At 43.6% G+C, this 24,340-nt stretch overlaps 1 protein-coding gene across 1 annotated transcript; it reads left to right on the forward strand.

Annotated features, from left to right (window-relative positions):
* Positions 1-5,405: 5,405 nt before the first annotated feature.
* FGF2 (fibroblast growth factor 2) lies at positions 5,406-23,954 on the forward strand. The gene is made up of 3 exons (XM_009096303.4): positions 5,406-5,583; positions 20,133-20,236; positions 23,760-23,954. The coding sequence occupies exons 1-3, from the start codon at positions 5,406-5,408 to the stop codon at positions 23,943-23,945; spliced, it is 468 nt and encodes a 155-aa protein (XP_009094551.1). The 3' UTR covers positions 23,946-23,954.
* The last annotated feature ends 386 nt before the right edge of the window (positions 23,955-24,340 follow it).

Here is a 24,340-nt window from a genome sequence, read left to right on the forward strand (position 1 = left end):
GCCATGAGGTTACTTTGGCTTTTACTATAACATACCAGGGAATGGAAAGTGTATTTTCCTCACTTCCACCTATATTTCTATTTCCAGCTGCAGTCCTGTATAATAAGGTAACATTCTCCAGAATTAGCCCATGTGAAAGTTATGAATTCTGTGACCTGTATAAGAATCTAATTTAAATGAGGATTAAGACAAATCTATAACAAAACTTCCACTATTTCATGATCACTTGCTAGGAGAGACAGTGAAAGAGACATTTTTGACTTGCGAGGGGTTTGTAGTTGATGTGGAAATATTTAGAGCTATAATTATTGCAGGCAGACTTGTTGCAAGCAGCCCCGCTTGAGCTTTCCAACCTTAACTAGTCTGTGTTTATGTGAAGATCCGCTTCCTAACAATTTGAGAGTGCTCTGATCAAATGGGATAATGGGTTTCTGAAATGACACCAACCACACAGGCAGGCATGGGCTGTATCTGCCCCACACACACGGATTTTTCCCCAAACACAGGGAAAAGATCTCCCTCTAATCTCTCAACGTGTGTTCAAGCATTTCCAGTGCAAATGCAGTTGCTTTACCCTGTAGCCATACAACAAAATGTGTCTTGAGTCCTGAGCAGGGGCCAAGTTACTTTGAGACACTTTTTGCCACCCTTCCAGTGACATGGGATCAGGAAAGATAAGTAATTAAACCATGATCTTATGGTTACAATGCAATGCTATGAGAAAGAGATGTGATTTTATGATTGTTCCCATTAAGAAATCTCTCAACAAGTCCGGATTTCTTTGAAATCCAATATTAACTGAAATTATTTGTTCATGATGTTTGATTGCAGAGTATTTGTGATTTTTTTTTAATGTATATCATCAATCTTTATATTGACATTGTTTCTTTTCTTAGCCCAGAGTAATTTTGCTAATTTAGATGTATTGCTCTATGTGATGTGGATACAGAGAGAGAGAGGGTGTGTATATGTGTTTGTGTGCACATTAGAGAGAAGAAGAGGGGTGATTTTGCTAATTCTGAACTCTAATCCCCATAAATATTTGTACTTAAGGCATTATTTCTCATTTCTCATAAGCTGAGGTCACTACTCCATCTCTTAGACCTGCAACAGCTGCCAGTGCTTCTAGACAGTTCAGATCTTTTTCCAAGTGCAATTTTTCTGGACTACAGAAAATTTGATTTACTTCCAATTTAGACCTCACTGGATTATTTGTTCTCTTTTCTTCAGCCATGCTGGGCTGTTGTATTTCCAACATTCATAAAGACAATCCAAAACAAAGCTTTGGCCATCTGTGGCATTCTCAGATTAAGCATATATTGAGAAAATTTTATTTAGAAAGAAATATACAAGTGTCCACTGGTGCTTTGGAGGAATAAAGTACTCCTTTAAACTGCAATGGAGACTGTAAGAGGTTTGTAATAGGGAGGAGAATTGTTTTTCTGTTGTTGATGTAATGTCTTTCTACTATTTGCACCAGAAAAAGAAAAAAAAATTGAGGAGGGAAGAAATAAGCTTCTGTTTACAAGAAATATTTATGAAGGGTCTTAAAGTCTTTGGAAAGGTAAATGAAAAGCTGAACTTCTGTTCCAGGTGTTTCTAAAAGAGTGACCACACAAGTAGACTTTCCCAGGCACTTAATATCCATATATGTTTCAAACAGAGAAACTTTGCCTCAAAACTGCACCTACAAAAGTAGGTGGGCAAAAACTGAAGCTGCTTCCTATAGTAACTAATATGTAGAAGGGAAATTCAGTTATAGCCAGATTTGTGGCTGTTTGCTTCTGTCATACAAGGCAGGAATCTTCCTCCCAAATTTAAACTCAAGCAGTTAATGTACTTCAAGTTTTTACATTTCCTGTGACAAGTGAGTGTCAGAATTTGTGGGAGAGCTTTGGTGTCAATATGTGCTGGAGAAAGGAGATGGATGACTTTTTCCACTGTTAGCTGAGCGCTAGACAACACAGGAACAGCTTTAGAAGGGACACAGCTTATCCATCTCTTTTTGGCTAATTGCTTCTTGGATATGCACCAAAGAGAGGGATTGGGAAGCCAAGAGCCCCAGGGAGTGGAGAAGCTCTGTGGTGGAGTGGAGGCCTGGGCTGATGCTCCATTTCCAGCAGCTGGAAGCATTCCCTGCCGCCACAGAGACACAAACCACCCGCTGAGGTGTCCTCATGGTGGGAAGATGGATGAGCCTGAGTATTCCTGGGTGTCTTTGCTTTCCTGTAGTTCTACTTACTTTTCAAAAGTGAGGGGTTTTTTGTTAGTTTTTTTGATTTTAATTCTACAGTAAGTGCTTTTCAAACACTACTTTCATTATTCCAATGTGAGCAAACTGGAGATGTCATCCTGATAAACTATCAAGGACATATGGCTGAAATCTTTGAAAAGCAGCTTCTGAGAGGGGATTGACATTTCCTGGGCTCGTCATATGGCAGGATTTGTAGTAGTAACTGCTGGAAAGCCAGGAAAGTTGTTGCCCCTTGGATTAAAAACCAAAAATTGACTGATGGACCTGAAACTGACAGATGGACCTGATGGAGTTTCTTACTCTTAATTTAAAATATCTCAAAAATGACTCTTGGATTTTTCAGGGTTTTCCTGTAACCACACTAACAATATAATTTAGGTTTGAATTGTGTTTACTCTGGAGTTTTTTCCCAGATGTTCTTGCTGACAGTCTCTAGAAATTTAAGAATTATATATTGAATAAATGAGATGATTGGATGAGCAGATGAGTGCCTTGTGTTTAGAATGACCTCTGTGTGTGAGAGCAGCACTAAATAAAATAGCTTTTTCTCTGTAAGAGGTAAGGCATTCCTGTGAGGAACAGGGAATTAGACTCAGATGATCCTTATGGGTCCCTTCCAGCTTGAGATGTTCTCTGATTCCATTAAAAATTGTAGCTGGTTACAAAACAGTGCAGGACAAACAGAGAATGGCAGCAGTTCAGGACCAGGTTGGAGAAAAGGTCTCTAAGAGGCACTTCTGAAGTAGCAGGAAGGCAGTGTCTAAGGCATTGTGACATGGAGTGTCTCACACAGGCCAAGAGAAGACTTGTGAAGGGGTTGGATAATTGATGGTCTGGGTGGAGGGGAAGCAGCCATATGGGTGTGATTGTGTGGAAGATCTGAGCTGAGGAAGGGTGGTGGAGGAGGCCACAAGAAAGGAAAATGCTACTGCCAGAATTGCTTTAGTCAATGTACAAGAGCAGTATTAATGACCATATTAAGAGGCTGGACTGCAGAAGAAAATAGAGTGGAGGAAAAAAACCAGGCATGTTTTCCATTTGAAGAAGAGAAAGGAAAATATATTAAAAAATATAGAAGGCTGGCAGATCTTGAGGTGAGTGTAGATTACTTAGGGAATAGGACTTTCCTTTTAGCTCTGTTATCTTTTAGTTGTAGTTCCCAGGTACATAATTCCCAGTGACAAGCTTCTAAAGAGTTCTCAAGCCTCACAGTTTCATTGGTGCACTGAATTTTACTGATTTTCAGAAGGATCATTTGATAAGGAATTTAAGCTACCCTGCCACCACTGGGTTTGGCCCCCTCATGGAGATCAGGGCTCCAAAGACTGAGAAATACCAGGAGTCTGTCCTGTAAAGCGCGGTGTCTATGCTGCAGCTCTGTGACAGGGCATCCAGCTGAGAGCTGTGAGGGCTGCCATGCGTGCAGGGAACGTAAAGTTCCAGGAGTGGCTGAGCAGAACCATGGATGTTTAGTCTTTAGAAAAGTTTTTTGGTTTTAAGCATTTTGAGATTGCTTTTTTGTTTTTTTAAGAACTTATCAGAGTTTTTAAAATGACATTTTCACATCTTCCCTTCATCTATTTGAATTCAGCTTCATCTTCCCTTCATCTGCCTTCCAAGAAAGACAAGGACTTCAGAAGGCTCCATAGTGCAAGGACACAAAATGCCCTGAATGGAGCTTCTCTTGCAGGGGAGGAGCAAGAGGAAACATAAGGGTCTTCACTGTTGGCTATGACTGTCCAAAGCTCTCAGGTACAGTGATAATGTGGGATTTCCATGAGAAGTAGCAGAGAGTGTTTGAAGTGGATGGGTGGCTGGGAGACTTAGGGAAGGGGGAATGCTCACGGAGCAGCAGGGCTGCAATGCCCATTTAGCAGCAGACGCCTGTCCCTGGGCTGTGCCTGTGGCACTGAGCGGGAGCAGCTGACACGGGGTGAACCTGTGCCTGGGCTGGGCCGTGCTCTGCCTGCTCCCTTCATCATGAGGGTGTGGGAAGCAGCGTAATTGTCTCTGATTCTGGTAAAGAACTAAAATTTATGGCTTGCCAGAGGTCAGAGCTGGGCAGGGAAGTTAAGCGGCAACAAAATATCCTTGACGTACTTGCTAGCAAAGTGAATATTGCAAACTGCGTGAGCTGGACGCTGTGTCTGCCTTGGCGTTGGTTCGTTCCTGTGGGTTGCTGCATATCGGCTCTGTGAAAAGCCCAGTGTTTTAGTCCCACTTGGGACTGTCCAGGGCTGCTTGTGCTGCCTTTGAAGCCAAAGAGCTTCCCAAGCTCCAGGCATGAGCAGCCAGCCTGCTGTTACACAGGAGATAAAGGGCGCAAAGCATGTTTCGGGAAACAAACCTTCTCATCCTGTTTTGTTGTCAGCCTCAGGCATGAAGTGCATTTGATGGGTCACTATACTTTATAAACTTTGTACATTTGTTTTATTAGAGGGGGGAGGCCTGGACCAGAATTTTCACCTGTTGCCTTTTGCTATCACTTTGCTCCTGTTGGATGGGAGTATCGGTCTCTGGTGAATGCAACGGAACAAAACGGTTACCATGGATTTATTTTAAACACATGTGTCATCCTATTGTGATTTAAACAATTTAGTGTGCTGCAGAATCCACACAACTTCTTCTGATCTAAAAAGACTCTCCAGTTACTTTTTTTATAAGGCCAGAGGAAAAGATGTCCGACCGACGTTCGCTGCATCCCGTTTCCAGCGCTGCCGGCAGCGATGCTCAGCCGGACAGAGCCCCGCGCTCCAGGCCGGGGTCCCTCGGCGCGGGGACCCGCTGCCGCCCCTGCCCGGTCCCCCGGGATGGCGGGCCCGGCTGTGCCGGCGCAGGGAGCGGCCCCCGGCGCGGCGCGGGGGCGGTCGGGGGCGGGGCGCGGCGGGGGCAGCCCGGTGCCGGCGGGGAGCCCGTACCCGGCGTGCTGGGCTCTGCCGCCTATCTTGCTTCCCGCTCTCCCGATTCCGGCAGCACCGTTGCGCAGCTCCCGCAGACCGGCCGGGACGCGACGTGTCGGGAGCTCGGCGGGGCTCGGGGCTTGAGAGGCGAGGCGAGGCTGGACGGCCGGGGCAGGGGCCGAGGCCGCCCGGCGCTGGCGGCGGGGGGCGGCGGGGGCCCGGCGCGGCGCGGTGCCGCCGGGGCCCGGCGCATGGCGGCGGCGGCTGCGGGGGGCATCGCTACGCTGCCCGACGACGGCGGCGGCGGCGCCTTTCCCCCGGGGCACTTCAAGGACCCCAAGCGCCTGTACTGCAAGAACGGCGGCTTCTTCCTGCGCATCAACCCCGACGGGAAGGTGGACGGCGTCCGCGAGAAGAGCGACCCGCACAGTGAGTTGTCCCGGGACCACCACGGGCGGCACCGGGGCGGGCGGGCGACTCCTCGTCCGGGCAGCGGGGCTGCGAGAGGGGCCGCGCCTCGGCCGTCCCGCCCTGCCGAAGCTTCGGCAGCGAGCCGTGCTTGGAAGGCGCCCGTCAATGTGCCGAATGTTCCTGCGCGAATAACCCCGAGTACGCAGACGGAGTTAATTCATACCGAGTTAATTCATACCCACATCCCGGAGCCGCTTGTCCCGGGGCAAAGCCTCGCTGGCGGCTGCGCGCTCAGCCTGCTGGGTACAGAGCTTGTCAGGTGCACAGAGGTTTTGTTACGGGCTTGAAGGGGTCTCTGGTTTGTTTGCATGGCCCTTACACGGGTCTGATGGCAATTGACGGCTCTACACGACGGCGGTGAATGCGCTGGATGCATCAAGGTAGAGAGGAGGCTGTTCGTTTTCCCGGTGCGGGTAGGTGCTCATGAGTAGGAGCACTTTTGGCACACAGGTACTCTTAGGAACAGAAGGGTAAATCTGGCCAAGGAAGCAGGGTTTATAACAAACTGCTGTCAGAACACCTTTTTGGCTTAAAATGTTACGTGTTGCATTGTTTTGGTTTTTTTAAAAAATTAATCAATCATGATTTAGATACAGATAAAATGTATGGATACCAGCAGCAGCAGGAGGTTGTTCCTCCAGTACCCGATCTTTTGAAGGGAGAGAAAGGCTCCTGGGCTGGGAACACAGCCCATGGACTGAATGATCACAAGCTTTCAGGGAGCATGTTGGGCAGGTTGCTGTTACCAACGTGGGCTGCTTTTTGTCCCACAGACAAAATGCCTTTTGCAGAGCTCAGAATATTTTGGAAGTATTCGGCATGGAAGTTTTGTGGATGTAGTGCTGAGTTTTTGATGCGCCTGTGAGGCGTTTCCTTCAGCACAGGTACAGGGACTCGCTGGGTCAGATTGTCCCAGTGCGATTCCTGGTTGGAAGGAATTTGTTACTGTGCTCGGTGTGCAGGCCTGCCTGCAGGCACTTGGCATGAGGAGCAGGTGAAATGCCTTACTGGGATTCTTCATCTGTTTTGCACCTGTGCTCTGAGTGGTGGATGCAGGGACTGGGCTAAACTCAGAGACTAGGAGGAAAAAGAAGTGAGGAAGACAGACCAAAGATTCTTAATATTACTTTCCACTTTGAACAATCACCTTTTGCAAAACAGTTAGTTTTACCCAACAATTCCAAAGAAATCTTGTAACAGGAATCCTTAAAGGAAGTAAATCTCATTAGTTCATCAGACATGTCACCTCACCCTAGAAGTAGCTATGGAAATGTGCTGCAAAGGGAGGTGATGCTGAGTGGAGGATGTACAAGGCTGAAGCTGAGTCCAAGACATTGCCATGGCTGTTGGGTTCTTGCCTCATTCCCTATCTTTGCTTTTGAAAAGTGCAGGTAGTGGTGCGTGTTCTTGCGCACTCACCTGGCTGGGCCAGGCTGCCCTGAGTGGAGGTGGTATTTATCACTTTTTCATCATAGAGCTCCCCCATAATAATTTCTTCCCTCCTGCCTTTTTTTTATTATTCTCTCAAGAAAACTAATAATAGTTTTTCATTCTTGAGTCCATTAAATGTGTGTTTTCTCTTCCTGTTGAGCCTTATCAATACCAAAATTTTCATCTGACATCTTGTGCTTTCCTAGTAGTGAATCTCTCCTTTTTTCATTATCAGACAGCTCTTGGCTTGTTGCTTTCTCTTCCTTTCTTTTTTTTCTTTTTTTTCCTGGAAGAAGCCTAGTTCTGAGAAGCAGAGAATAATCAGTGCTTGAAGCATCAGCAAGGCTCATTGCTGGGGCATTGCGTGGTTCACATCCTTAGCATCCTTGCTGTAAATACGTCATTCCACACGACTCTGCTCAACTCTGACCTGGTGAGTGCTGCTCTGTGGAAGTTGCTGTGAAATCTCGTGGTATTCCTGGCATGGCAGAGGGCAATAAATCTTGGACAACATGAGAGGACTTTAAAAAAGAAATTAGCAATGCAAATATACACTTTGAGTAGTTTGGGGTGATTTTCTTAGTTAAGCAAAAGGTTTTGTAAGGTGGTTTTGAGAAAAGAAATACAATGTCTGCACAATTCGGTTTAGAAATAATGAAAGGCCCGTTAGTAGAGATGCTTGTGGTTGCTGCTATTCTTAGGAATTAATTATACAAAATAACATTTCAGTAGCACATCATCCTTCTTACTTTTAAAGGAAGTTCTTATTTTAGAAGGCAAGTTACTGTCTCCTTATGTTTCAGACCAAAGTTTTAATACTATAAACAATTTCCATGACCCATGTCCTTTTTAGCTCCCCTCCTCCTGCCTCTATTTGAAATACACAATACACATCTGCTTTAGGTCATGGTTTTACACTCACCCCACTCACCTTCATTTATTCATAATTGTGTTGTTAATGAAATTAAGAATGGAAGTTGACATCCTGCGTGCTGGAGGATTGGGATCATATGATTCACACAGCTGAAACCCAGGGCAGGGCACCTTCCGTGGCCATTATTGCCACATGTGACGTGTGCACTACCGTGACTCCAGCGAAGTGCCCCTTTGGACACACTCTGGGGACTCTGTCCAGTGTTTTCCCTTGAAGAGGTACTTTCAGACAAACAAGAAACAGAAGGCGCTTTCTGAGAGTTTTGTTGTCTAAAGCAAAACAGAAAACATGGCTGGTTTGTTGTTGTTGTTGATCAACAACTGTTGATTTATGCCCTGGAAATTGTACAAAGGACGCAGTGTTTTTGGGAAGGCTCTTAGAAACTCTCCAGAGGTGTTTCCCTCAAAGAGGCTACAGTGCTGGTGAGGGAGAAAAACCTGGAGAATGGAAAGGGAACACTTATCCATACATTTAGAACATGTCTAGTAGCACAGCTGGTTCCTTTCAGAGTTTCCCTAAACGAGGAATGGTTGGCATTTATGTATTTCCATAATTTCTTAAGCAGCTTTGTTTCATGATGGGCATAACCCAAGACAGTATCCAAGGCAAGGCATCCCGAGCCATTCTTGTCCATTCCTTAATGAGGTGACAAGGCTCCAGCCTCTCACTTGGAAAGGATTCAGCTGTGTGAGCTCAGTCAACCCTGCAGATGTATGAAACATATTCTTCCTGCTCAGTACCTCTCTCCTCTTCCATAAATATCTGAAGAAAATGTAAAATAGGGTAATACTGGTCCAGGAAAATTTCCTAAGAAGGTTCCTTTCATAAATAGTTGTTAATATTAAGATTTTGACTTGTCTCTCTCACAACATTTAAATGGTTACGCTCTAAAGAAAGACTTGTTTTGGAAAGACTGCTCAAGTATAGACTGACTTTTAGAGAAGCTCAGTGCAGACGATGGAAATCTGATCACTGATCATGCAGTGGGAGAAAACTCAGGGTGATCCTCAAGCTGAGCAAATGTCAGGAAATGTTTCTGTATGAAGGTTCAGAGCCTGGTGTTTAGCTTTCATAGGTAAGTTGTTTGGGACTTGGATTATCTTCTTTCCCATTTTGGTGTCCCACAGTCATGGCCAGAGTTGTTGACAGGGAAGTTCTTTTCCAGATCTTAGCACTAAGTGAGAGGTGACTTGTTTTAAAAAAAAACCCTGCCCCTAAATGCTCAAATACATTCCTTACACCTAATTCCTTCTGGAAACAGACTCTTTTTGCATTACTTTTAATCTGTTGCACAGATCTGAACGGCTTTGCCAAATACTTTGTGGCATAGCATTGAAATTCCTCCTGGCTTCTGGTTGTAGCTTTAGGGGATGAGGTAGCAGAGATCCCCTGTGTGAAAAGTTTGGAATATGCTTCCTTTGCTTCTTTTATCAAAGAAATACCATCATGTTCATGTATGTTCCTGCCCAGGGGAGGATGCCTTCTCATCTCTCGCTGTGTCTGCCACTCCTCTATCCCAGTTCCTGGTGGGTCTTGCCCACCCAACCCAGAGCTGTGTGATCCAGTAGCAGATACACTCCCAAGGTGAACCAAGGCAACACGAAATGTCTCCAGTGGGCAGTGAATTGTCCTGTCTCTCCCAGCTGTTTTCTGCTCAGTTTGGAAGTGGGGAAGGTTCTCAGGGCACCACCACCCACAGGTACACTAGAGGGCAGGATTTAGCCCTTAGATTGTCTCACACAGGAAATCAGGAGCACTTTTAGGTACTTACATAGTCTGGTTTGCAGGAAAATGATAATCCAGCTCCTGTTAGCTGCTGCACTCCCAGAGCTGGAAAAGAAATACAGATAACATGTGAGATCAGGTGGCTGCTGTTGGTTTTCATTTATTTAATAAATGCTTGACATTTGTGCAGCTGATTCTAAGAAAAAGTTTATCTGTAGTGGGGTCATATTTAAAAGCATTTTACAGAAAGTAAATTATTTTAGTAACTCAACCTGAATTTTAAATCATAGTCTTTTCAGTGACACTTTATCTCTGTAAGCCTTTCCCAGCTCCCCTGGATTACAGATAAGGCAGGCAGTTCTAGTAAATAATAATTTGGTCATTATGGTTTTTAGCATTCTTGGGAGTGTTGCCCTGGGATCAGTGGCCATATGTTCCAGGATACTTGAGAGGTGATGGATTGTGCTGAACTGGTGCACAACCCTGGCATTAATGGTGCTTCTGACTGTTGGTGACAGTGCGTTTAGTGCAATTATCTAGTACAAGCAAACCAGACACAATGCAGCCCAGAGAATGCTCACGTTACTGTTGCTGAAGAATGTACGTAAGTGTATGACATCTGTAAATTGAATATCTATACCAGATGGTATCTGAAATGCTTACAGCATGATTTTTGAAGCCCTAAAGTTGGTAATGAGATAGTGTTTCAATCCTAACAGAGAACTAATAGCCTTTGCTTTTGTTAGCACCTGGTTAAGACTACGCATTTCAAAATAAAGCAGCTCTCTCACCCTTTGTCATTTTCAGTAATGTTTGGTAACAATATGCGGGTCAACTGTTTGCCTGTGCCTCTTCTGCTGCCTCCAGGCTTGTTAATAAAAATATTCAAAGGGCAACTCTCTGGAGTGCTGGTGGCATTTTAGGGTTATTATCTTACGTAGTTTTTTGTTTGTTCAGGGTAGGGCCAGATTTTGACTGGAGCTTGATAGGATCAGCCGAGAATACAAATGAGATGATGTCTGCACCATTGGGTGGAGGTCATCCTGCAGGAGCTGTCGTGGTGCACTGCTGCTGGAGTGACCCTGGCTGAGCCTGTCGCTCGTCTCTGACTTTCAGAGCTTGAAACCACATTGACCGAGTGATTCACAGGAGAAGGAAACTGAGGGTACTGGGAAAGGGCAAAGTAGGGCGCAGACTCCATGGCCATGTGCAGTGCCAGTGTGGTGAAATTCTGCTCATGTGCTGCAGAGCTCAGCGGTTTGTCTGTTACCTTCTGATAGGGTTTAGAAAATCTCATAAAACCAGAATCATTAGGATTCCTGCAATATGCAAGTCACAGAATCCTTGTAGCCATGGCTGTGGAATCCTGCATGGTGGTGTTTTGTAAGAGCAAGGAGAGACGTCAGCTGTGATACAGTTTGAAAATATTTGTAGTCTGTTTCTTGGTTCTTTCCTTCCTGCTCTCAGGCTGGCCCATGATGCCTGATGCAGACTTACCCCATTTCCCCAGACACTCTGTGCCATTCTCTGGGGGTGTAGTTTTGGGGAATTTTTGGTGTTAAAGGACGTCCTTAACATACTCAAGTGTGCAGTTACTGCAGCATCTGGGGGAAGGTCTGCAGCACCCCTGGCAACTAGCATCAATTTTTGGTATCTTTTCTTGGCATTTCTGGATACTGGGGAAGAAATCTTGAAGTCTTTATTTTTCACCACATATCCATCACTGAGATGCCGAGAAAAGTGCCAGAGCTGGTGTGAAGGAGGTGGTAGGAGTGCTGGTAGTGTGGAATGGAATGTCCCTCTCCATCAGTGGCAGCTGATTGTCACTGCCTGTCCTGTGATGCCATGTCCTGAACCATCTCGTCTGTTAAAATGCAGGACAGGATACAACATCTTCCAGACGGATATTTTGAAAAGCATGAACAGAGTCTATGCAGTAGTCACCTGTGTTACAGTTCAGGTTAGAATAGTAATTTTGGGACGGTATTACATAGAAAGTTCATACAGTCCCACAACTCTGGGAAGACCAATGGAGAGACCAACATTCCTGGGCAGAGTGGCTGTGTCCAGTTACTCTGTGGGACCTGCTGGTATCTGTGGGAACAGAGGTGGATACAAAACCAGGAGCACGTGTTAGTGTGGAGAAGCAGCTACCAATGGCCATGCAGAGGCTGTTACCTCTGTGGAAAAGTCACTTAGGGAATCCTGCTGCACAGACCTGTTTGGTTCCTGGGAAACAGTATGTGGATTCAGTTCCTTGGGTTCCTCCACCTGTAATGGAGCAGTTGGGATGAACAGCTGAGCATGCTCCTGGCTATTCCTTGGAGTATGTGAGTAGGAAGGATTCATTTTGTGGTTTTAGAGATGTTTACAGACTCACTGTGGATGTTTTGCAGACAGTAACATTGTTCATTCAGGAAGATGGAGGAAAAAAATGTACAATGCTCATGTCCTTAGAAATACAGGAATTCCTCAAAGCTGAAGAGGTGCACAGAACTGGCTCATGTTGCCAGGTGTTCTTTATTTCAGTCCCAACCTTCTGCTTGCTTTACAGCTTCAAGCAGTAGCCTCCTCCAGAGCACTTACCTGTGCTAGAACAAGTACCAGTAGTAGCAAGGTGTTTTCCAGTGATCAGGTTCTAGTCCCATGGATCAGTATTGTCAATCTGATATCTAATTAGGAGAAAATGCTACTAGGAGTTGGGTGCCTGGCTGCTGCTTTGATGTGTAAGGTGAGACAGTTTGATGGCCAGTGCTTGTAGCTGCTGTACTGCAGGAGCACCCTCTCGCAGATGTCTGGAGCAGTGTGGGGACTGAAACTGTCCCATAGATCTAAACCAGGATATGGGCACTAGCAATGGTCAGGCTGAAGCAGCAGGGAGTCAAGTAGGTTCTTCCAAGCTGCAGGTTCCAAGGTCTCTCTTGTGTTGTCAGGAAAGTGCTCACATCCCTTCTTAGTATGGTTCAAATGTACTCAGAATAAAATTGAGGCGTGTTACCCAGCTAGGTGCTGTGTGTTTTATTTTTAGTTAAGGAATTTGATTTCTTACAAAGAAAATTCTTTACTCAAGCAGGGCTGCATTCAAAAGCAAATTAGAGCCTTTTTGTGAAGACTGGGATTCATTACTGTGCTGGGTCAGCAGTGATTGATGACTCTTGTCCTTCACTGCAGCTCCTGCTGTTCCCCTGTGCATGCTTTATTTAAAGGTCAGCACAGGGTGGTTGCACAGATTGATAAAGGGGATGAAATAGGATGATGAAGTAAGACTTTGAGCTTATTTTTGCACTGTCCTTGCAATAAAGGAGCTGTGCTGGCACCAGTGCTATACTGTGTGTGCACGTGTATGGCTTTAAATTTTAAAAAAGTTGTTTACTTTTTGCAAAAATATTTATTAAAGTCTCAATGATCAGTTCAGTTTCATTGGTACTGGAGATGGGGGAAGTACAAACCCAGCATAGTTGCTGTCTCAACCTTTGGGTGAGGTTAAGAGCAATCAGCTGTAAAAGGCAGCTCAATTCACAGGAGCTCCTCTGTATGGGGTTGTTCCTTCTTCCTCCCTGTCTGCTGTGCCATCTCTCTGGATGCTGGGTGCCTGACAGAGTTCTTTTTTCACTACTGTGCTCCAGACTCCCTGAAATCCCATTTACTTATTCTTCTTGGCGTTCCTAAAATCCAGCTTTTCCTTTCCAACTGTGACACTGAGGCTTATTGAGCCTATGGGGCAGCAATGTCTCACCACTGCTCTGGCAGCCTTTGCCCTTCATCTCATGTGTTACTGCTCCGACATCAGTCACAGCCCTGAAATACCGTGTACTACTGATTAGTTGTGTGAGTTGTACCTGGAGGAAGAACACCACAAAATACCTTCTTAAAAAAATTACACATTTTACCTTCTCTGTCTTCTGAAATGCAGTTCCTGTGTTTGCCTTGGGTTGTCCCTGGTTTTATGTGTTTATTTTGCTGCAAGTGAAAAACAGGTCATAGTTACAAGGAGATGAGTGAACGCACAGTAAGCATAAAGCAGGATCTCTGCAAGTTCTGTACGTGTTTTCTGACACGGCTGCGTTGGCTGAACAGTTGCACCAGCTTTGTTCCCAAGTTCAGCACCCAAAAGGGGTTATTCTGCGATTTACTTCGGTCAATACTGAACGAAGTGAAAGCGGATGAAAATAACGCGGTGCATACCTTACCCTTGCTAAGAAAAGCCCTTTGGGAACAGCCCTAAAAAAACTACATGTGAACAGGCATGCATTATTCTTTTGATAAGGAAACCCTGAAACATTTTTCTAAATCAAGCATATGGGGTGAAAATAATGGTAATTTGGAGACTGAGCTTTATTACCTGTACCCAGTAAGGAATGAAGTTCTTCTCTGGTAAAGTTAGGAATTTTTTCTGTTTGCTTTTGCCCTCTTGACTACCAAAGATGCATCAGTTCATCTGCAACGCCAAGGAGTCAGCAAACAGTGTGGCAGAAAGCATTTAGAAGGGCTTTACATGACGGTGACTTGGAGTTTCTGGCATACGAAATCCTTTCGTAATGCGAAGCAATCGCTGTTTACTTTACTCAGCAGCACAAAATGCCCAAGTTGTGCTTTGTAAGCAGAATTCACAAACTTTGGATTTGCTTTTGTATGACATTTTTACTTTTAAAGGGCTCTACTAGGTTTGATCAACCAGATTATGCAAGCTGTAAGAAGTGGAAAAGTGTGGCTGTGCGTGTTTTACATGTGGGCACACAGGCAAGAAGCAGTGTTACACTGGTGCCAGAAGTGTTGGATGTCACACTATTCTGAAATTATTGTCCTGCATGATGACTTTACTGTCTTTTATATGAAATTTATAGGGAGCACCAGAGAATGCTGTGTGTTTGGTAATCAGTGTTTCATGGGGAGGATTCCCAGTGTCAGTTCTACATGTTAGGTAGAACTGGATTCTGCAGGAATTGAGGTCAAGATAAAAATCAAAATAGGTGGAGATCCTTAATAGGGAAATAATTTCCATTGTATTCAGTATCTGTACTACTTAAAAAGATGAAAACTTTTAAAATCTGAGAATGTCCATGTTAATGTGGTTGATTACCATAGCGGGTGGATGCTTAAACAGTTACACAAGTTACTGCTCTGCTTTAAGCCTTGGTTTACTCTTAAGTGTAATCGGAACTTCCTGAAGTGTTTGCATTTCACGAGTGTGTATTTTTGTTGTAGATGTTTACATTCTGGACACCTTGAGTCTGTCTGCGAGTGGTTTTATGCCTCTGGCTGGCAAAAAGGAAAAAGATACACTTAGAATGTTGTCATGCAAAAGCAAAGAAATGTGCCTTTGTATGGGAGCATGACTCACTGTTTCTCGTCCTGACACTCCATTGGCTTGATTGTTTTTGTTGCAATTCTGATGGTTTGGTTTATAAGCAGCCCACCTCTCCTGCTAAGGTTTGCTGGTTGTTTCTCCTCTCTATTTCTCCTTTCGGTGCCTCATACGTGTTCCAGGTTTTAGGCAGTGTCTGCATTAGTGACTCTGGCAGTGGCTCACTTTTACCAAGAGCATATGAACAAGGAGTTGTTCACAGTCTGAAGACTTGGGGATGCCTCGTATGTCAGCGCTTATCAAATAGCAGAAAAGGTTAAATTGCTAATTGTGCCTTTGAGAAGGAGATATCAGGAACTGTCAGAGACTGATGTGAGCAGAGGGACACAAAGATATTTGTAATTCTTAGAGAATGTTACAGTAGGCATCACCAGGCTGGGGTTTGGATCTGATCCAGCAGACAGGAAAAGCCAGAAGGAGGGTGTTAATGTATGTGTGTTTGTAAATGCATGTGTAGCTTTGAACCAGCCCCTGGGTTTGGGAGGGTTTGTCATGTTAGGTGTGGACCAAGCATGTCTGACTCCTTGTGTTTTGCTTGGACACCTGGCTGGGAATAGATGTTGCCCCTGAGCGTGAAGGAATGGCCGACTTCAGCCACAGAGGATGGCGGGGTGGGAATTCGGCTGTAGGGTGTTGCATTTAGCAAAATGTTGTTGAGTCTCACTTTCCCCCTTTTTTTGGTCAACTTCCTTGCATTTCTGATGCTTATTCCCTCTGGAGCTGACCCACCTCTGCAGTGAGGCTGCAAAATAGCTGCTTTGTGCTTTCCTGTGGGCATGGAGGTGTGGGAGGGTGGGCAATGGGAGCTGGCGCAGCAGCTTCACCGCGCTGTCACTCGGGGGGCCTCGTGGAAGGATTTTCCTTACAGGGCCTCTGCAAATATGTTGGAGATGGGCCCTGAGCCTTTGGCTGGGGCTGAGCTTTTCCACAGCACACTGTAGTAACACTAGTCATTGATCCAGAGACGTGCAGCCTCGGATTTTTGGGGGTACAGAAACTCCCTTCTCGTAAACTGAGTGAGAGGTGTTTTGCTTTTTGTTCCAATAAAACAGCTGTATGTTATTGAAAACGGGGGCTGAAGTAGTATCCAATTTTTCCTCTCTTCCCAGGCCATGAGCTGCTCTCTTAGCTGTAGTCAGTGTGGCAGGCAGGGTTCTCACTGTGAAGTGATGGAGTCTCTTCAGCAGGAGGCTGGACTAGAGGGAGTCCTTCTGACCTGACTTTTGTGTGATCCTGACACTGGGGATGGTATTTGTAGTTCTAGTCTGCACTGAAGTCTGTCTGTAGGGTGTTAACTAGAATGGTTACAGTGAAAATACAGCTGAGCTGTAATCAAACCTTTATTTGCTGTGTAAATGCATCCAAAGTCAGCTCATAGTTGGTTTTTACTTCATGCTTTCTCTGATATAGTGGTTAGAGTTCCTCTTTCCTTGTGGAGTAGGAAAACTGGGGTTTTATTAATCCCTTTGCCTAATACATCCTCAAATTCCACATCCTTCAGATGTGTGAATTTGCCTCATGCTCCAGTACAGCACCCTCCTGTACTGCCCTTACCCTGGCCTGTCTTCACTGCTCTTTGCTCTTTTTGTTTGCCTTTTATTCCAAATGTGTTTCTGTCCCTTTCTCTCCTCCCTGTGACCTTTATTTTCTTTTTTCCTTACTAATCCTGTGGCATTCTCCTGCCCCAGAACATCTTAGCCAGTGCAGCTGCTGTGAGTGAAATACCAGCACGTGGCTTTGGTCACAGGGATTGCCCTGGGCGAAGGGCTTGCCAGCAGATTCCCAGTGGGAGTCACAAGGTAGTACCAGCTCAGCAGTGAGCAACTTCCAGAATGTGCAGCTCTGTTTTCCTGAAGTATTAAGTTGGTAGGTTTTGCCCAGGTCTTTGAAGTGAACCAATTTTGAAGGAGATTTTTGGCCGAACCGTTTATGATGCAGAGCAGTGAAACCTTTTGGGACCATTTAAGTTGTGCAGTTCCTGGGTCTGGGCCACTCTAAAGCTTTGGTTTATTAAGACTGTAAAAGACCTGAGAGTTTGCATTGTACGTGTGATTTTCCAGTTCTAGTGCTCAGGACAGTAAAAGTACTTTTGGAAAATGTTCATGTTTTCTTTTTTTTTTTTTTTTTGCATTTGCTAACAGCTTTCCTGTCTAGCTACTTGTCCTTAAAATTATTTTCTCCACTGGACTGTGCAAAACTGCCTTGGAAATCAATTTTTTTTGAGGTCTCTAAGAAAATGAGGAAGATCCATTTTTTAACAGAAATTTGAAACTTTGCCAACCACAATGCTATTAAATACCACTTTTCAACTTCCATATTCTTAGAAAAAAGTCTCTCCAAGTTGTGAAATAAATGCCCATTTGTAACTCTCTGAAATACACTGTTTAGTTTAACCTGCAGCTTGTACATCTGTCCAGGCCACATACCCTGTGAAAGAACATCTCAGTGCCAGTTGCAGTGTGCTCCAGCTTCCTTTAGTGCCACAGATTGTACTGGTTTCTACAGGATGGACTGTATAGATTGTGGTGTTTTTCAGCCAGAACATCAGTGAATAAGAATCTCTAACAGACCTCTGTGCATTGTTGGGAAAAAACATTCCCTCTCTATCCATTTTTATATGACTGTAAGTAAGGCACTGTAGGTTCACTCGAGCTACATCACTCAGAGTTTCTTCACTGGTGTGAAAGTGCAAATGTACATCCTGCAATTCATTCCTTCCTACACAGCAGAATGATTCTATTAAGCTTATTATGATAGAAAAGAAAGTCTTTAACAGGAGCTGTAAATTTCCTGGGTCCTTTGAGTTGGTTTTATTGTTTAATTTAGTAACTTAATGATGACTTAGCCCCAGTCCTGGGGATGTTTGCTCAGCGGGTGAGCTCTGTGTTCTCACAACACCAGCAGGCACTGAGCAGAGCCTTGTGCTTGATATTCCTCGTGGATTGCAGGGCATGAATGGGAATAGGGAAATAACTAACTGCCGTGCTAGAGGGGCCAGAATATCTGGGAAAACGGGCCTTTTTAGCCCTTGGTTAATGAGCTCTTTCACAACAGTCTGCTACTTTTTTTGGCCCACAAATTATTGGTCTTAATTATTTTACTTTCATGGATGGGGTCTTGAGGTTCAGTTGTGCTGAAAACAAGTAGATGTGAAATGATGAACGGAGTCTGCACTGTTGCTGTTGGTGACCAAAGGCTGCAAAACACGCAGATCATCGGTGTCAAGTGATACATTTCTCTTACAACCAATTTAGGTGCAGTGAGCTAAACCTAAAATTGTCACTTGTTATGATGATCATATAGTCAAAATGTGTTTGATCAGTAAGGCTGTGTTGTATCTTGGCATCTCCAGTTCAGTGTTACCCTGTGCAAATACTCACTGCATTAATAAAGCTGTAAAATAACACTGAAACCTAAAAAACTCACAGTACTCTTCTGGCTCTGTTTGTTCACGTGTTTTTGGAGTTGGAGAGGAAAACCCAGTGAAGCTGATTTTCCTTTTGGAGCTTTCAGTATTGCAGCTCTTTTCAAACTCTGCAGGAATACCTTGGGGTTTTTTTCTTTTCACAAGCCATACAAATTTTTACAGGACTTAGAAACCTTTACCAGAAGTTTATTTTTACAGAATTTTACTTCTGGCCCAGTGTGATGCTGTAGGATTTCATGTGTGTTTTTGCCCAGAGAAAGTCATGAAGCATAATAAGTCAGTACTGTAGTAATTAATATTAATTTTCAGCTGTTCCACAGCTGTTTCTTGTTAAGTGTGTGGTGAAAGCTGTGTGCTTGGCACATCTCAAAAGTCCATTTCCCACAGTCCCTGCCCAGAGCACTTTTCCATGTTCTTGCTTCCCCAGAGGCTAAGGAGTTACACCAAAGTGTTTGGAGCTCTCGTTCACAAGTCTGATTTTGGCCTCATAACTTAGGAGCACTATATTTTGGATACTTGATTCTGAGATGAAATTGTGTCTGACTTTTAACTTTTACCCTGAAAAAGGGTTTGCAGCAATTATCCCAACAGTTTTGTGTTTCCTGTATTCCTGGTGTTGGAGTTTTGATTGGTTTCTTCAGTGCTGTCTTTTTTTCCTTCAACAAAAAGCCAAATAAGCAACAAGCTTTCTCTGAATCTCAAGAGATGCTCCTTCACCAAAATTTACAGTCACTTCAGGCATTTATTCTGATGGCTGAAAAGCTCAAGCTATTTAAAAGTGCATCTCCAAATGGAATAAAGTACCTGCTGACCCAAAGCAGGTGGGTGCAGGAGGCTCTCATCTGAGATGTTGTATACAACAGGCAAAGGCAGGCAAAAGGGGAAGCTTTCATGTGTTCACCCAAACTACCGGGTTTGATTTATGGCTAAGAAATCAGTTAAAGTGTTGTGTTAATAACTCACAGGTAGTAGCTCAAAGTTGTGTGATAGGACTTTACAGGTTTTCATTTCTGTAAAATCTTTAATTTCTTTTAATTGATGCAAAACATGTTCCTGCCTCGTATAACACTGTTTCTTGTGCCTTTGCTGCCTTCACCTACTGCTGCAGTTGTGTTTGTTTGTTCCACCCACTAGTTGGATGGATGAGGTAAACTAATGGATATTTTCTGCTGGGAACTGCCAGAGACCTTAGGGAGTGATACAGACCTGGACAGTCTCAGTTAGGCTCGCTGACAGTCTGCCTGGTACAGAGCTGTGTGCGTTGTGTCCGATGCTGTTCTGCAAACATTGAGAGATACCTCTGGAAAAATTGCCATGAAAAATTTCCATTTTCTGGAAGTAGTTGACTGTGCCCTAAGCGTCCTTTCAAGGAATTTCATAGGTTTTAAGCTGCCTTTATGCAAAATGAAGATGGAATAACTCCATCTCACTACTGCAAATTCGAAAGTAGCTACTTGCTTTCTAAAATGGGATCAGAAAGCCAAATGTTGAAAATTTACTTTTATTGCAAGCTGAAACTTTCTGTGGTGGAGGGTTTGAAGCACAGCCTGCTGCAATCCCATGATGGCTGAAAAAGGTAAACAAAGGTGAAACCTTTTGTCTTTTTTGTTTTTGTTTGTTCACAGTCAAGCTGCAGCTTCAGGCGGAGGAGCGAGGAGTGGTGTCCATCAAAGGTGTCAGTGCCAATCGCTTCCTGGCCATGAAGGAGGATGGCAGATTGCTGGCCTTGGTAAGCAGCACTTGCCTGATGTCTCTGTGTTGCTGTCCTGCCCTTGCTCTGTGTGGGGTAGCCTTTCTTCCTGCAGGACTTACTCAGCTGCTCGGTGTGGGGTTTATCAGGAGAAATGAGCTCAGCACAGCTCCTGTCAGTTACTTGAAATAGGAATTAGGAGGAGTCGGGTATTTGCAGCCCTACCTAGGAGCTGAAAAATTAAACAGGAATGGCTTGTCTGAGAGGCAAAAAAAATCACAGTGATCAGGAAATTATAAAAACAAATGAAGAGTAAAGTGTCTGCCTTTTTACCCTCAGGAGTAATTTTTTCCTCTTTCACTTACTTGCACATAAAGCGATTTAAAAGACCTCTTTGAAGGGAAAATTAAAACCAATTTCTTTTAAAAAATTACTTTTGTGGTACTAATCTGTATAAATTATTTTCTCATTTTCCTCTTTGTAGAGAATCAAGGTGCTTTTGGGCACTTGTACTTTCCAACTAGAAAACTGGCAAGAAAAATAGTTTTGAAAATGTGATGATAAAATTTTAAAAGTATATAAGTTTGGATAAATTAAGCTGCTCTCCAGTAAGACTAGTTTTAGTTTCAACTCTGTGTATTTTATTGGTATCAGTTGAATTTTTAACTGTGTTTTAAAACCAGTGTGTGCAGCAGACTCGGAGAGCTCATGTCTCTGAGAGCCAACTGATAAATTTTGCTTTAAGAGCTGAAGTTACATTAATTTTGCTTATGAGACCTAGACACTGTAAATCCTTCATCCACATTTATATCCTTCAGTGCCTGGTGAAGCGCCTGGTGAAGCACCTTGTGAAACACCAGGGCATTCACCCTGTCAGAATTTCGGTTTGCAATAGCCCCCGGTGCTTTGTGTATTCACACAGCCCCTTTCAGCCTCTGTCCAAGCCTGCTCCGTGGCTGGGGCTAACAATGGGCATTCCTAACCCTGGCTGAACTGCAGCTAATGAAAGACCCGTGCCAGGGGATGCAGAAATTATTTGATTCCCCTCCTCTGCCTCCATGAAATGAGAGTGAAAGTAGTTTTACAGGAGCAGGGCTCCCCAAGATGCTCCTCAGTTCTGGCTCCAGGGAGTTTTGTGTGGGCTCGGGAATGCAGTAAAAGAACCTGCTTCAAGTTACTCAGATATTGTGTGACAGCTCAGTTGAAGAAAATGTGAGGAGTTGTCCACTGTGCTATTCTTGAGTTAAGTATAATTGGGAATTTCCTGTGGTGCTGGTGCGGTGGCATTTGGCTTCCCATTCTAATAGCACTCTGTACCCTGAGTGACGGGGAATGGTCAAAATAGGCTGTTTAGCACCATTTGTGAAATGATAAACATAAGCACAGGGCTGTGTTTATATCTGTGATTTCTGACTGCTGCTGCATGGTGGGTTTGGTTGTAGAATATGCTTCCCTTGCAGCAGTTTCTGTTTGCTTAGTTCCCCTAAGGCGAAACGCTTGTAAATTATCGTCCAGTCACTCGGAATTACTGTCTGAGTATGTGAAGTTGGGTCACTTTGTGCTTCTCGCTTGAGCTTGTAAAACTCTTTTTCTTTGGTGTTGTTTCTGGAAATGGGTATTACTTGAATCATGTTTGCTGCACGCAACATTGTTGTTATTCAAAGGTGGAAACTCTACTCTTAAAAGACTTTTTTTTTCTCCGACCAGCCTAACAAATGCTGCTGCAATGTCATGGCTGTTTTCTGTAGCACTGGCAATGTTTTTCCATGAGGATTTCTGCGCTGTGACTTCCAACAGTCTGTGGCTGGCTGTGCCTTTACCATTCTCTGCTTCTAAACACGTTCATGAAACTTTCTAATTGTCAGCGTCTCTTGTTCGGTTAGAGCAGGGCTGTGTTTCACGTGAGTTTGCAAAGAGTGTGCACTGGAAATGTCTGTGGTAAATGGCACATGGTGAAACACTGCTGAAATTTCTTTCAAGACATAATGGAACTTTTAATTTTTAAACACATAATTTATTCTTCTAATCTGTCACTCAAGTACTACTCTGTCCTTTTTAATGTCTGGGGGTTTTAATTATTTTTCGGTGTCCAGGATCAATTTGCGTAGTGTTCTTCTTTTAAAAATTAACCTTTTTGGAAATATGTTTGCAAATTCTTATTCAGGCCTGGTTTTCATCTTGTTGGATGTTTTTGTAATTACTTGTTGAGACATGCTGCAGGGTTTGTTCTGAGCTGGGCTTTGCAGGATGATTTATTGCACAGCCCGTGGACCAGTGCTCACCCTGGTGACCTGCGTGGGGGTGCAATGGGTCGTGTTCTTGTGTGGAGATCTGGATGATGCAGCTCTTAATTGAGCATTTTCATGTTCTTTACTAACAGAGTCAGTCGTGGGGGAGAGGTGATCTCTGCCACTGGAGGAAATGGCTGGATGTGAATGCAGATAGTCAAAACCTCCCCTTGGAAAATGCTCTTTTAACTGAAAATATTTGTGCAGAAATGCATCTATTCCAGCAGATTTTCGATGAAACAAAGGGAAACATTTCCCATCTGATATGGCTTATTCTGACTTTTCAGATGAATTATAAGAATGAAATACTTTCACTTTATGGAGTGAAATGTGATTAATTAATTTAATGAAGAAATTTCCCAAACTTCCCATGAAAGAAAGATTTTTGACTGACTTGTATTTTATGATTAATAATTTGTTATTTAAGGATATGACCTGTTCATTCTATCATGCTTACGTGGCTTTGCTGTGAATAGCCACGTTTTGCCAGACTTGTCTTTTGATGTTAAGGATTCAGATTGTGCACAAAGAATGTGAAAATAACCTGCATTTAGTTTGAGCAGAGTTCAGGTGTTTCATGAGGTGCTGAGAAAGCTTCTACTGTCAGATCTGCACTCTGGATGCAGCCTGGACTGAAGTGTATTTGAAAGGAAAAACCACAGATATCCAGAGTTTTTCTAGGTGCTGAGATTGACAGTGCAGTGGCTGGCATCCTGCTCTTGCTAGACAGCAGTCCAGCTCCTGAAATGTCACCTCTGGGGGACGTTAAAGAATACATAGTTCATGAAGCCTGAGCTGTTGTTTGTCACCTTAATGATGGGGTTTATGTCAAAATATTTACACTGACAACAGACTGTAGGAAGGCACTGGTGACACATATGCTTTGGGGAGAAATAAGGACTTTACTTTTTTCACCCTTTTTTGATGTGCCTCTGCCCGAATTTCCAGGTTGGGCAATTGTATTGAATTGTCTATATTCTGCTTAAAGTTTTTGTTCTTAAAGGCTTCTATTATACATTTTCTGATCAGAACAAAGAATTACACAGTAATTAAAAGGAAATTAAAAGCTGCTTAATCTGTGTTAGAGACAATAAATGAACCCTAGGTAAAAACCTCTTATTTTAAGCTTTTAACAATATTTTCACAGTATCTTTCTTCAGTTGTGAAACAGTTAATCTCTAGTTCTTAAAACCAAGGATACTGCTCACATTCTTGCTAAGTTAGTTATTGATCTGTGGTGCTACACCAGTAACGCTTTCTCTTTTCCCTTTTAGAAATATGCAACAGAAGAATGTTTCTTTTTTGAACGTTTGGAGTCCAATAACTATAACACTTACCGGTCACGGAAATACTCGGATTGGTACGTGGCACTGAAAAGAACTGGACAGTACAAACCTGGACCAAAAACTGGACCTGGACAGAAAGCTATCCTTTTCCTTCCCATGTCTGCTAAAAGCTGACTTCCATGGCACATTCTGAGCACCAGTGCCACACAGCACTAAAGATGTTGCCTTTCCTACGCCTCTCTGAAGTAGCCAAATATAAGCAATTGTTTGCTGATATTATAACTACTTTTGCAGATACCAGATTAAACCATGAATGTTTCATACTGTCTTTATATTGCTCTTTAAACCTATTGTGCCAGTGTGCGTGGAGGTAAAATGACTTGCAGAATATATTTTCAGGATCAGTAACACTTTTGTTTTCTTCTAGGTACCTATGTATTTTATTTACCTTATACTTGCTTTATGGAGTAGAGGAGAACAAACCTGATGCACACTCATAGCAATAATTACCTTTAAAAATAATTTATATCTTAGCTTATTAGAGAATAATTATGTTCTAATAATTACCT

This window comes from Serinus canaria, chromosome 4, assembly GCF_022539315.1.
Source record: "Serinus canaria isolate serCan28SL12 chromosome 4, serCan2020, whole genome shotgun sequence".
In the NCBI taxonomy this organism is placed as follows: Eukaryota; Metazoa; Chordata; class Aves; order Passeriformes; family Fringillidae; genus Serinus; species Serinus canaria.

What these genes read in the sequence shown, in the direction of transcription:
- FGF2 (XM_009096303.4), top strand. Translation starts at nt 5,406, where the DNA reads ATGGCGGCGGCGGCTGCGGGGGGCATCGCTACGCTGCCCGACGACGGC. An exon ending in CGAGAAGAGCGACCCGCACA is followed by an intron (nt 5,584 to 20,132) that starts GTGAGTTGTCCC and finishes GTTTGTTCACAG; the next exon opens with TCAAGCTGCAGCTTCAGGCG. An exon ending in ATGGCAGATTGCTGGCCTTG is followed by an intron (nt 20,237 to 23,759) that starts GTAAGCAGCACT and finishes TTTCCCTTTTAG; the next exon opens with AAATATGCAACAGAAGAATG.